This window comes from Rattus norvegicus, chromosome X (genome assembly GCF_036323735.1).
Source record: "Rattus norvegicus strain BN/NHsdMcwi chromosome X, GRCr8, whole genome shotgun sequence".
Taxonomy (NCBI): domain Eukaryota; kingdom Metazoa; phylum Chordata; class Mammalia; order Rodentia; family Muridae; genus Rattus; species Rattus norvegicus.
In genome coordinates this window covers 102,509,438-102,523,852 of record NC_086039.1, presented here as the reverse complement: position 1 = coordinate 102,523,852, position 14,415 = coordinate 102,509,438, and the positions used below count along the sequence as shown (strand labels likewise).

The window sequence follows — 14,415 nt, the reverse complement described above, 5'->3', positions numbered from 1 at the left end:
CACATGAGTGTCTGGGAGAAAACAAAGGATTCTGTGAAAAAGAAATGAAAATAGTAATACTCAGAAAAAGCATGACTGTGGTGGGGGGGACTTATTGGGAAGAAATATTTCAAAGGGAAAGGCAAGGGGTGACAGAGGTATATGAGATAAAAACAACTAAAATTCTTTATATAAATGTATGAAAGTGACAAGTAGTAATCAATCAATCAATAATAAATCAATGTCTGGTTGGGTGTGTGGTGGCACAGACCTTTAATCCCAGTGCTCTGGAATCAGGCAGATCTTTGTGATCAAAACCTTAATTACCAGGGAAGAATGTTAACAAGAAGTGTGCCAGCAACTATCAAAGGCAAAATCCCAACACATTCATTTCAAAGACCTAGTTGGTTGGCTTTTGTTTGCCGTAATGTAATCTAGAATTACTTCTCTAAAGTTAAATGTGCGGTCTAATGGGCTGAGCTAAGGACTGGCTTTACAGACAGAAGGGCTGGAGAAAACTTCAGAGAGACGTGCTTGAAGGTCACTTTCTTTGTAAAGGTCAAAGCAGAGGGATTTCTTTGTTACCTTGACTCAGGATGACTGGAACTTCCTATTTTAGAAAAATGGTGTTATTTTCAACATTCTGTTTGGCAAAAGAAACTCCATTCACTAATCTTGTCTGCTAGAGCCTACTGCAAGGGTTCAGCTCAAAGCATTAGCTTCTGATCGGTATCGTCTAACTGGAGGAAAACATTTGCAAGTTTCTGAAAGACAATCCATGGGCACTTCGAAAAACTGAAAGAGTACATGTTCTAATATGCAATAATTCCATGCAAATAAGGTATAAGCTCTTCACAAATGAACATATACATCCTGCATGATTTCCTTCTAGACCAATTAGTTCTAGTTTTTAAAAAATATAAAGATAAGAGAAAGTCTACAGAATAAATGCAGAGGAATAATGCTGGTATTGGCATATAGTATAGGAAAGCTTAATCCAAGAACAGGCCTCATACATTGGAATCGCATAAATGATAAAGTGGCTCAGGTCACTGGGGTATTAGACTGTTCAATAAATGACACTGGAGATGTCACTTAAAAGCATCTGATCCAATCCCAGCTACCTGAGGCAGAGCCACGTGGATCACCAGTTTGAGGCCCACCTGTGCTGCAGGAGAGTTAAAAGCTGGCCTGACAGCATGAGCAAGTTAGCTAAACCCTGATAGAAAAGAAAAAGTCAGCAGGGTTATAGCCTAGTGGTAGAACGCTTTGCAGGTAGATAGGAGGCCCTGATTTCAATCTCCATCACCACAGAGTAAAAAGGAAGAATGAGCATACCTTATTTTCCAAGAATTTCCTCCTAGGTATTTACCAAAGACAAATGAAAACACGTGCCCCAGAGTATGTGTGCATAAAATATCCATAACGAATTTCACCTATAATGGCCCCAAGCTGGAAATGACCTAAGTGATAATTGGTAGGAAAATCAATAGACCCACAATGGTCTCTGTACATAAGGGAATCCTACTCAGAAATTTTAAAAGAGCTAATTGTTGATACTGCAACACTATTCCAGCCATGTTGTAGCTATCGCAGATGCATTATCCTGAGTCGAAGTACACACACACACTGTTGCATGATTCCATTTTCTGTGGTATTTCATGTTAGTACTTAAAACTAACTTCTAACATGATGTGCTCTAGGGCTGAGAGTAACAGGATGAGTGCTTTTACTGGGAACGGAAGTGTTGTTTTGTTTGGATAAGCAGCTAGGCTATAGGAGTGCATACCTTTGCCCAAACAGGGGTGCATTTTAAGATTGTAGTATTTTGTGTAGACTATATCTAAAAATAGGGTAATAGAACTTCCTGGGCATGAATAAGACCCTAGTCTCAGTCCTCAGTACCACAAATAGTTATGTATTATAATTATGTATGTATATGTATATGCACCTTAAGGCCCATATATTTATTCTATATATTTATACTCCCGTATATTTATTAAAGACAAATGAAAGTGTGTACTCAGAAAGATTTAAATAATAATAGCAGCCACTTAAGAGAACTTATTTTTTTCTATGCAATATAGTACTCATATTTTGTGATTATATAATGATGAGAAATAACTCTAAAACGAGCACCTCTAAATCTAACATCCAATTTCACTAGCACTTTTCAATGTGTTTCAGCTTCTCCCACCTCCTCAGTGTCTGTCTTATTTTGAACTTTGTTTCCAATCTTTTCAAAAGCAGTTCTACTGCAGAGGCTAGGACAAGAAAATTGCAAATTTTCAAGGGCTTTCAGGGTTACAGAGTTAGCCGAAGACCAACCTGGGCAATTTAGCAAGATCCTATCTCAAAGTGACATTTAAAGTGTGTGTGTGTGTGTGTGTGTGTGTATGTGTGTGTGTGTGTGTGTGTGCGCGCGCGTGTGCGTGTGTGTGCGCACGCGCGTGCGTGCACGTGCATGCGTGTGCGTGTGCGTGTGTGCGCACGAGCGTGCGTGCGCGTGCGTGTGCGTGTGCGTGTGCGCGTGTGCGTGTGCGCGCGTGTGCGTGTGCGCGTGTGCGTGTGCGTGTGCGTGTGTGCGCACGAGTGTGCGTGTGTGCGCACGAGCGTGCGTGCGCGTGCGTGTGCGTGTGCGTGTGCGTGTGCGTGTGCGTGTGCGTGTGCGTGTGCGTGTGCGTGTGCGTGTGCGTGTGCGTGTGCGTGTGCGTGTGCATGATTTTTGTGGAGTCGGTTCTTATTGCCACAACCTTCACATGATTTCGGGGATCGAACTCATGTCATTAAGTATATGTGAAAAACACCTTTACCTGCTAAACCATCTCGCTGTCCCCCGAACTTTTAAATTTTAATTATGACTTCTCTAGAATAGGTTTAGTTTAACATTAATAATCATCCGGGAGCTCACTGTAGCCTTTAAACTAGTTAGGATTTTTAATTTTCTGGTAGAAATACTTAAGTGGGTAGTATAGCATGAAATCCACCCATGGCATATGGACTGTACCTTGCGGATAAGAAAACTGAGGACCGCTGGGTGGCGCAGGAATACCTAAAGGTGCTTGCCCGTAGGAAGGAACGCTGTGATAGTCCAGGGCTCAGTGATACGCTTCCCAAATGCCCGGAAGGCCCCTGTGCAGAAACTGCGCGCACTGAGCGAGAGCCTGCGGGAGTTGGGACTGTTGCTCGCGGCCGCAGAGATGCGGCAAGCGACTGGGTGGACGCCACGTGGGGCTACTAGGAGGTGGTTCCAGGAGCGCTCATCCTGGATCACTGCCTTCCTCCATCTGCACGCACGCAGGCCAAGCTGGACCACTCGGAGGTGCTGGAGCTGATGGCGCGCACGGTGAGTAGCTGCGCACCGGCAGGGGAGCAGGCCACTGGGGCCTGCCAGTGGTCTTGGAGCTCATTTGCTCTGCCGGCCCAAGCAGGGTTAGTCTTGTCGTCTGGTGTTGAACGCCTTGTACTCTAGGTCCTGCTGGGCGGGAGGTAGTAATAGCTGCTAGCGTTGCGCGGAGCACTACTTTCCACCTCCAGTTTTCGGATGCGTGCAGAAACAGCTACAGGCAGAATCCGGAGGGCTCCTTGCCTCCTAATTACATTCAAGAGATGTACTTGCCCACAAACCTTCTTTGCTGCTAAATTTCAGAACCACCTCTTCTGCAGCTTTTACGATCTGCTGGAAAACACCCTGAAGCCCCTGGCCTGAGGGCCTGGCCCATGGAAGGAACTTATGCAGTCCCATTTACCTAGTTCCCAAGGTCCAAGGGACAAACCATTCCCTAACCTGAAGAAAAGCTAACAGATCAACTGAGTCAGGAGCCCTTTGAGGCTGGGTTTCCTGCTTGTGGCTCTGGGCAGCTCCTCCACTGGCCTAATCCAATGTCTAGAGACCTTGATGGCCAACATCTGTCTAAGGCCTTCAGGGGCGTGTGTGTCTTCCCAGATTTAAATCTCCTATGCCTACAATTGAGATATGGCTAGCTGCAGAATGCTGTTGTGTCCCACTCCTCCCTTCTCTATCAGTAATTTCGCTTGCCAGACAGTCCCTGACCACTGGCCTAGTCTCTATCCCCGTTTCAGAGGGGCATGGGTGTGTCTGTGTATTGGCATGTACCGACCCCCTTTGATTAGTTGTATTTAATTAGTATACGAAGTAATGGACTTCATTATGGGGTTTTCAAACAAACTTGGTTTTCATTGATCTTCTTTCTCCCACTGCTCTCTCCAAATTCCTTGCCCCTTCCTTCTGGTCCTCCCATTAGTCTCTCCTGCTTTCTTGTGATATGTATTTCCTTATCCTTTTTTCTTTCTTCTATCCACTTGTAGTGGTTTGAATAGAGTTGGCCCCCATAGACTCCTGTGTTTGAATACTTGGCCCATAGGGAGTGGCACTTTAGGAGGTGTGTCCTTGGAATAGGTGTGGCCTTGTCGGAGGAAGTGTGTCACTGTGGGGGTGGGCTTTGCCAGTCTTCTCCTGTCTGCCTTTGAATCAAGGCAGAACTCTCAGTTCCTCCAGCTCCATGTCTGCCTGGAATCTGCCATGCTTCCCACCTTGGTGATAATGGACTGAACTTCTGAACATGTAAGCCAGCCCCAATTAAATGTTGTCCTTTATAAGAATTGCCTTGGTCATGGTGTCTTATTATAGCAATAAATCCCTAACTCTAAGACGCCACTCCATATAACCCTCCCTAAAGACCTCTTTTTTTTCTGCTCTTATGGTCCTCTTCTTACTTTTTGACAGACGGCGCGCGCGCGCGCGCACACACACACACACACACACACACACACACACACACACACACACACACACTTCAGCACTGAAGTAGGTGGATAGGAGAATCTTGAAGAGCCATCAAAGCTTCTCACACTTGGGCAGGCAAGATGGTTCCAGCAGGTAAGGGTGCTTGCTGCCAAAGACCAAGGCTTGAATTCCATCCCTAAGACCAAAAATTTGGAAGGAAAAAAACCAACTGGACTGGGCACTAATACCCTAGTGGGCAGGTTTACTATATAGCAGTGATTAGATGCCAGATGGGGAAAGGCTCTCCATACAGTTTCTTTGGTGCACACAGCCAGTTGCACCACATATCCCAAATGTATTCAGTGAAGAATTTCAAATTAAGTTTGAGGAAAAGAAAAGATGGGCATGGTAACACACACCTGCAATCCCAACTTTCAAGGTACTGAGTCAGGAAGACTGGACAATGGAGGCCAGCCAGAGCTACATAAGAAGTTTAAGTCAGAAAGAACTATTGCAAAACAGAGAGAGGAAAGGAAGGGAAAGGTGGCCTGTGTACAATTGGAGAACTTGGGCTTAAACTATGTTAGGTACTGTGTTATCCTGCTTTGGTTATTATACTGAACACATTCTATAATATAGCCATTTCCATAATATATGTTACTGTTAATTCTGTTCTTTTTTTCTTGTGTTTTAAAGTTTTTCTTGCAAAGGTCTTTCAGAAATCTCCTTGGTTAGATGAGATTATTCCTAGCTCATTTTAGGAGGTGAGTGGACATTGGAGCAAGGACTTGGACCCAAGTCTGATATTAGAAACCTTACTCATTCCATGATATTAATTTTATCATTCATAATGGCATTTTGAAACCCAGAGACCTGCTCAACATACATCTTTTCCACACCTTCTGTGACCTTCTAAAACTATGTCATAACATTTTACTTCCAATGTGTAAAACTTTTGTTTCAATAAATTAATTACAAACATGAAAAATAGTATTTGTAATTATATTATTTCTCCTAGATTTTTCCAAATTTTACCATATTTCACAACCAGAGAAAAATTATCTGATACAAGCTATCAGCATTAACACAAACTTCTTCCCAGGGTTATGCTATTTTATTTAATCAATAATCAGATTGAATCAGCAAGGTTTTAAGGGCAATATTGTCACCAAGCACTGGGTTCAACTTCTCTTCCAATTGTGTAACTTTGGCCATTAACTAACCTTTCTTGAAATTCTGCTTCCTATTCTATTGAGTAGAAATGTTAAAAATCCCTACAATCAGCCATATAAAGTTGAAATTAGACAATATATAGGAATCACTGGAAAGGAATGTGCAAATACTAAAAATGTTGCTATAACAAACACCCTATAGTCACTGGCATGGAGAAAGAGATCCCTGTCTTGCCCATATGAAGACAACCATTACTATATATTAAAGGCCACTTTTATATTTTTGGTTGTGAGCCTAGGCTTTAAGGGCTGAGCCATCTCTCCTGCCCCCCCCACCCCCTGAAGGCCACTTTTATACCCCCGTTCATCAAGTGCAATGTTAAAAATGATAGTGCATTCAGGCTTCAGGATCCAGGGTAGGACCCTAAAGTAAAGCCCTGTGTCTCATATGCCTGATTCTGAATATTTGTTTCTATGATCTCCATAGCTACACTCAGGTACTAACCTGGGAGAAAAAAGACTTATTTCTAATCTGACTAGCTACATGGGCTAGGTAGATTCTTCCTGGGAAGAGAATCACTTCTAAGGGCACAAATAAATCCATCAAGGCAATTAATTTATAGTCTGTTGCAATCTTCAAAGAGCATAGAAAGAAAGGGAGATACAGCATTTTTCCCCTTATGAGACCAAAAATATTTTTGTATTCAAGGTTAAATAATCATTAAGAACTAGTCATCGGGCCTTAAAATGAAAAAAGGGGGGATTATATTATGAAATATTTTACAACTTTGGTTTCTTTGTTATTACTCTATTTTCCTTTTTAAACTAACCATTCCATTCGTTTACATCTCAAATGATATCCCCCTTCTCAGTTACCCCTCCACAAACCCCCAATCCACCCTCTCCCCCTCCCCTTTGCCTCTATGAAGGTGCTTCCCCACCATTCCACCCTCTCCTGCCCCACCCCTCCAGCATCGACCTCTGCTGGGGCATAAATCTCCACAGGACCAAGGGCATCCCCTCCCACTGATATCAGACAAGGTCATCTTCTGCCACATATGCAGCTGAAGCCATGGATCCTTCCCTGTATACTCCTTGGTTGGTGGTCTAGTCCCTGGGAGCACTGGGTGGTCCAGCCAGCCTACCTTGTTCTTCCGATGTGGTTGCAATCCCCTCTGATCTTCCAGTCCTCCGTCAGCTCTCCCTCCAGGGTCCCTGAGCTCAGTCTGCAGGTTGTCCCCCAGCATCCCCATCAATATTGGTAAATTGCTGGCAAAACTGCCCAAGGAACAGCTACACCAGGTTCCTGTTAGCAAGTGCCTCTTGGCAACAGCAACAGTGTAGGTGTTTGGTGTCTGCAGACAGGATGGATCCCCAGTGGCTAATTTTAAAAAAAAAGACATTCCATGCGTTGTACCTTGAAAAACAAATCCAGTGAAGATGGTATGACATGGAGAAACACCCTACCATGCACATATCATTTGGAAAGAAACAATATTTGCTGGGTCATTGGTTTGTGTTAGTTTGTTTACCTAAAGTCATCACTTAAGTTGCTTGGACATGAATATTGCTGGAATTTACCAGTTACTTAGTCTTGTGCTCAATGTCCTCTAAGAAGATGTCTTTTGACTAAGATAATCTTGCTTTGGGTTTTGCACTATATCTAACTACCCTGTCTGGTTGGTTTCTAAATGTCGCTATCTGTGCAGTTGCTTTCAGTAGCCCTTAGCAGGTTCTCACTGTATGATTATTCACCCCTAGTCAGTGAGGCCTCAGTATCCTAAATACACATAGGATCTGAAGAGTCAAGAGTCGGTGGCTACTACTGATTTCATTTGACTCACTGTACTTTGACACTTCTAAGACATTGCAAAGGTAGAAGAACCACAGACTAGTTTCCATCTTGTTTGGGTTAGCTTGATATTAATTCTGAAATGACTCTGAGTGGTCTTTAGTATTTCTTGGATTTATTTTCTTCTTACAGGACTGTGGGTTGAACCTAAGTGCTCACGTGTTCTCCTCATGCGTTCTGCCACTTAGTTATTCCCCCAGCCCTCTTTTCACTTTTTGAGGTGCTCCTTAAGGTGCTCAGACAGACCCTTCAGCTCACACTGAGCTCAGGTAGACCTTGATTTCCTGATGTCCTTAGCTTCCTAAGTCATGGGGGTTACTTACCTATTGCACTGAGCCTTACCTGGTGTCCTTTTAAAATGTAATACCCAGTTAGATGGGTAGTTAGAGTGAGAACTTAACTTATAAGCAACTAAACTTTATTTGCTCTCAGAAGCCACACTGAACCAAAAGTGTCTCCCAACAAATATTAAACTTAATGAATAATCTAATGTGCTAATACAGCGTCTTTGATTTCATTCATCCATTTGTCCCTATTAAACATACATATCTGCATTAAAGATAGATGTGGTTCACTTGTACCTAAAACTAAGAGTTCTCAAATTAAAAGTTATATGTAACTGCCTAAATTTTTGATAATTAAATATAGTTTCTGGAAGACTTGCTCCCCAATATGAATCAGAAATTATTCTTTTTAAAGATTTATTTATTTTATGGGAGTACACTGTAGCTGTCTTCAGACACACCAGAAGAGGCCATCAGATCTCATTACAGATGGTTGTGAGCCACCATGTGGTTGCTGGGAATTGAACTCAGGACCTCTGGAAGAGCAGTCAGTGCTCTTAACCACTGAGCCATCTCTCCAGCCACCTGAAATCATTCTTATCATGTGCCATTTGGAATTTTTCACCCTGTTTTTTCTTCTTTCATCATTTAAAGATAATCAATTGCTAAATATATTAATGTAACATAGAAAGTGCATGTTATCATGACTGAATCATTCCTTTATTAGAAGTTTGCTTAAAAGCTGAGTCCAGAATAATTGAACAAATGGCATAGCTTTTTGCAAAATAAGTAAAATGCCACTAACCATGAAGACTATCTGTTACAATTCATTTTGGGGTCTAGTAGAAAATCAATTTCATTGGCACTTCTACCTGGGAGAGTAATTTAATTCTTGAATCTCAATCTCTCTCTCTCTCTCTCTCTCTCTCTCTCTCTCTCTCTCTCTCTCTCTCTCTGCAGAATTGAGCTCTAGGCCTTAGGCAAGACCAAAGAGGAAAAGAAAATCAGCTTCTTCAAAGTCAATAAAGACTGGAGGGAAAGCAACTGATAAAACTACTCATATGACCACACATATGAACTATCAGGAAAGATACCAAAGGACAAACTCTTATTGAGGTAAAAGACAACATAAAGGTATGTGTATATTTTTCTGCCTGGGTTTTTGTAGCCCTCTTTTCTGGGATTGAGAAGAACATTTATTTTGCAGCTAACTATTAAATTATTAAAATATTATTAAAATATTAAATTCTATAGTTTATTCTATATATAAACTATAGAATATATAACTATTCTATAGTTTAGAATAATAAACTTATATTATTCTAAAATAAGTGTCTCTTATTCTTGGGATAATACTGTATAATAATGGAGAGAGCATAGGATTTGTCTCTCAAAGACCTAATCTGTATTCATGACTTTTCTTTGTACTATATGTTTGAGTTTAAAGTTACTTAACATTAACATATGTTAAATATTTACTAGATGTGATTATGAGAATTGAAAAATATATGTAAATTTATTGATATGTGGTACAGAAACAAGAAGCATTCCTCATCTTAGCCCATTATAGATTAAAATGATGTTTGTATTTCTGTGATGAAACCTGGGCATGTGGACTTCTTTTGTTAGTTCTGTGTCTAATATGAACACTGTAGGCTAGGGCAGAGCACAGGATGGGTGGGCCTGTTCAGGCCTGAAGTGTTGATTTGGTTTGGGTGGTATAAAGTCAGGTGGATACAAGGGGATTTGCTAGCACATAGGATTGTGCATCCTGGCCAAGGTCCGAAGGTTGGGGACAGCTCAGGCACAAGATGTGCAGGACCTGGCTCAGCAGAGAGGATGGATATAGCATTGTGGGAGTGAAATGCCAAGTATTGGGAGCCCTGGTGCTGGCCACAGGCTATGTATTAAGGCTAAAATTATTTTGCCAGGTTTTGCCATAACAGTGTTAAAGTTAGTTAAAAATAAGATCTTAATACACATCCTAGCACATGCGTTATAGCATGTACATTTTTCAAAGTAACCATAGAAGCAGGTTCTTGTTTTTTCCTGCAAAAGCCAGAGGGAGGTGTCACAACCCCTGGAACTGGAGTTACAGATCGTGAGCCACCATATGAGTAGGTGCTGGGAGTCAAACCCAGGTCCTCTAGAGTAGCAGCCAGTGCTCTGAACTGCTAACCCATATCCCAAGCCTCTAGTTTTAATACTTTGAGGAACCTCCAGACTTATTTCAATAATGGTTATATTAATTTGTGTTTCCACCATTGAGAAAAAGTTTCTGTTTCTCTACATCTTCTCCATTTGTTAGTTTTCTTGATGATAGCTTTTCTTACTGAGATGAGGCGGAAAATATTCCACATTTATTGCTATTCTACATAGCATAGCAAAGAAGTGGAACTGGCTTAGATGTCCATTAACAAATATGTAGATAATGAAAATGTGGTACATTTATGATATAGACATTATTCAGCTGTAAAGAAAAATGAAATCATGAAATTTTTCAGGAGGATGGATGGACTTGGAAAGTACACTAAGTGAGATACCCAAATTCAGAAAGAAAAGTTACATGTTCTCCCTCATATGTGGGTTCTCTCTCTCTCTCTCTCTCTCTCTCTCTCTCTCTCTCTCTCTCTCTCTCTCTTTCTCTGTGTGTGTGTGTGTGTGTGTGTGTGCGTGCGTGCACGCGCGTGCATATATGTACTCTAACTGTATGCATAGCATAACCTTTAGAAAGGAAACCAAGAAAGGGTGTTGTTCAATGATGTGGAAGGGTAGAATGCAAGCAAAAGGACACATGCGTGGCGAATGAGGATGTAATGCTATTTTTTCTAGTTTCAACCCTGCCACAGTTTTTTTCCCTTTTTATGGAGAATAGGTATACAAAAAATGTAATGGATAGTTAAAAGTTCGAGCCCTAAGGGAAGTTCCATGGCGTTAGAATGCCTCTTCTAACTGTACAGAATTTGACTGAAGTGTACAGAATTTAGACTAAGTAAATGTTTGAGTGGCTAGCTGTGTAGTGTCTTTATTTCTGAGTTCATTACAATACAGTGCTTTGTTTAACAATAAAATAATTTTAAGATTTCAAAATCATTGGAGATGAGTATTCATAAATAGGGGCAATTTGTGAGACTTATACTTGAGTGACAAAGAAATAGTGTACTAAAAAGGAGCATGAGTAGAAGTGTAGAATATATCTGCAGGAATGACCACAATGTTTTGCATGATCCACTTATAACTATAGGAATGTGGCAACTGGTTCCAATACATATTCAGTGAGGAAAGCAGACATACCCACCAAAATAGCTTCACTATAAATTAGCAGAAGGTTAACTAGAACTGTAATAGGAAAAGTTGCATTTTCTTCTTTAAACTCTGCTCTGGTTTAGGTGTAAAAAGTTCCCCAGAGCCTCAGGTGGTAGTCCTCTATGGAGAGGTTGTGGAATCTTTAGGAATTGGGGTTTATCTAGAGTAGTTTCATCACTGAGCACTGGCCTTGAGGTGCTCCCACTTTGCTTCTCAGAATTCTATAACACACAGATACTATATGTTCGTGCTATCTTGGATAGATCCCAAAGCACTGTGCCAGCCCTGCTATGTATGATGCATACCCGAACCTCTGAGCCCAATTAAATCCTTCCTCCCTAAGTTTCTTCTGTCAACTATTCTGTTATAATGAGGAGAAAAGTAAATAGCATAGAAATTTGGTACTGTGCGTGGGGTCACTGCCAGATAAACCAGGCCGTGAGATTCACAAGCCTCCAGAACTGGTTGGTGAAAAGAATATTGAAGAGTTTGGAGCTAAAGACCAGATATCTAAAATAGTCAGCAGAGCTTAAAAGGCCATTCAGGTGGGAGTTCAGAAGACCAAAATCCAGATAAAACGGTGGAGGTAAAGGCCTGGCACCCGAGGTTTCAGAAAGGAATAAAGGCTCTCCTGGTAATTGGCCTTCGAGCCTCCCATGTTACAGTCTGGCAAAGAATCTGGCTATATAATCTTCATGTCCTGAAGTTTTGAGTACGGCTAAAGTAAAATACTATGCCAATTTATTTCATGGAAGAAATTCTAAGATTGTAGAACAGTAAGCTTTTGGCATGGTCACTTATCTGTACTTTTAGCCAGATTTACAATGAGAATGGAGCAAAAATAGCACAGCAGAAAGATGTAAAATTATACTGTTTAGTAAATAAAGGTGTATGAACATACTTAAAATAGTAGACATGCTGTGTATACAGTGAGTACAATTGTTAAAGGAATTGGTATCGTTAAAAAGCAACCACAAAAAATTCACTAGAACAGTGAGATTAGTGCCTTCAGGATAAGCTCCCAACCACCCACAGCTCCAAGGTACAACAATACAAACTCACTTTGAAACCTGGATTTAAAACTAGACTGCTAAAACTGGAGTGATGTCTCAGTAGCTAATATCACACAGTATTCTTGCAAGGGGCCTGTGTGGTTCACACCCTCTATTACTCCAGTTCCAGGAGATCAGTGTCTTCTTCCGATTTCCATGAGCATCCACATGCCCATGCCCCACTCCACCTTATCCACAAATTAAAAATAAATATATAAAAGCAGAATGTGTGAAAAGGGAAGAACCTTAGGGTACCCTGATGAAATGGGGAAATGTTTTCCCTGGTTTGGCCATTCAAGTACTTGGAGGCCACTAGAGCTAATGTGCACCAGGGCCAGACTACATTACAAAGCTGGCAGGAAAGCTTGTTAGTATAATCAATAGTTTTGTGACCATGAAGTCTTGACCCAAAACTTCAGAGGAAAAAATCCTATGAGGTTAGGCAATGAGTAACAGAGCCAAATTCTCTGAATCGAGGTCCCAATAGGCTGCTGTGTGTAGGTGTTAAAGAGAACCCAAAGTTGCAATGGAGACACTTAGATGCAGGAGATGCTAGAAAGGTCAAACACCTGCTGAGGAAAGTTGAAAACATTGGGTAGAGCCAATGCAGGAGAGAGAACATGGATACTCCAGGAAGCAAGGCTGGAGAGCCAAGGTTCCCCAAGTCCATCAGAGCCTCCACAGTATCCTCGTGAACTCTAATACTGGACATAGAGCTGCAGGGATTAATGATTGTCCTGAGGTGCGCTGGTCTTATTTTTCTCTGCTCTTACCTTCCTCTTCTTCCACTCCTTACTTTTGAAATGGGAATGTTGATTCTGTGCCATTGTACACTGGAAGTATGGAACTTGGATCTTTTATGTTCTTTCAATTCTTTTATTCTATGTGTATCGGCATTTGCCTGTGGGTAGATGTAGCAGGTGCATGCACTGCCCACAGAGGCCAAAAGAGGGGGTTATATCCACCAGAACTGGAGTTTACAGATGGTTGTGAGCCGCCATATGGGTACCAGGACCTGAACTTAGGTCCTTCTGCAAAAGCATCATGTACTCTTAAACACTGAGCCATCCCTCCAGAGCCTGGATTTTTTTTTTTTTTTAATTAGAACTTATAACTTAGAGTTTGCCCGAGACTTTGCACTTTAAACATCTTGGTCCCCTTATATTGGTGTTGAGAATATAAGACTGTGGGTATTTTTAAAGTTGGACTAAATATATTTGTTTTATGAGATAGTCATGAACCTTTGGAGGAAAACTACAGTTTGAATATAACACTTGGTCCCTAGCTGGCAGTGCTGTTTGGGGAGGTTCCAAAACTCTGAGAAGGTGGAGCTGGGCTGAGGAAGTTCGTCACTGGAGGCAGGTCTTGAGGGTTAGTTGTAGCCTGGACCTGCTTCCAGTTTCATCTCTGCTTCCTGGCCCAAGCTATGCATCAACAAGCTGCAACACAGGCCCGCTGCCAAGAATGGAGTCCCCGCTACCCTGGATGGAGCCCTCGCTTCCGTGGATGGAGCCCTCGCTTCCGTGGATGGAGCCCTCGCTTCCGTGGATGGAGCCCTCGCTTCCGTGGATGGAGTCCTCGCTTCCGTGGACGGAGCCACCGCTTCCGTGGATGGAGCCCCCGCTGCCATGGATGGAGTCCTCGCTGCCAAGCCTTCCCTCCCAAGATCAACCGTATCTCCTCAAACTGTAAGCCAAACTAAACCTTTCCTCCCTTGAGTTGTTTCTGTTAGGTATTCACTCACAGTGAAGAAAAAAGTAATATGGATGCTAGCCAGTCTCTAATATTTGGTTACAGACATTTATGATTTGTAAGCATGGACTGGTTCTTTAGTATTGGCAGAAAGTAGGAAGCTTATAAAAATATTTAGTCCCTATTATATAGGTAGGTAGTTTAGGAACAATCCCACATTCTGCTGGTGTACTTTTGCTAAGATCTGACAGGCAGATAAGGTCTTCTGAGACTTTTCAGTCCGGTGGATGCCTTCGCAGATATATTACAGACAGCTTCCATAACTGTTCTT

At 41.8% G+C, this 14,415-nt stretch overlaps 1 protein-coding gene across 2 annotated transcripts in view; it reads left to right on the top strand.

Annotated features, from left to right (window-relative positions):
• Positions 1 to 3,034: 3,034 nt before the first annotated feature.
• Positions 3,035 to 14,415, top strand: part of Zmat1 (zinc finger, matrin-type 1) — a 59,198-nt gene continuing 47,817 nt past the window's right edge. The window contains exons 1-2 of one of the 2 annotated variants that reach the window (XM_063280393.1): positions 3,035 to 3,325; positions 8,995 to 9,168. Coding sequence is in view for 1 of the 2 variants with exons in the window: in XM_063280391.1 (XP_063136461.1) it covers positions 13,819 to 14,080 (262 nt within the window). In the remaining variant the exon portion in view is untranslated. Of the gene's footprint in view, positions 3,326 to 8,994; positions 9,169 to 13,354; positions 14,081 to 14,415 lie in introns of those variants that run through there. The other variant, XM_063280391.1, reaches the window with a different exon arrangement.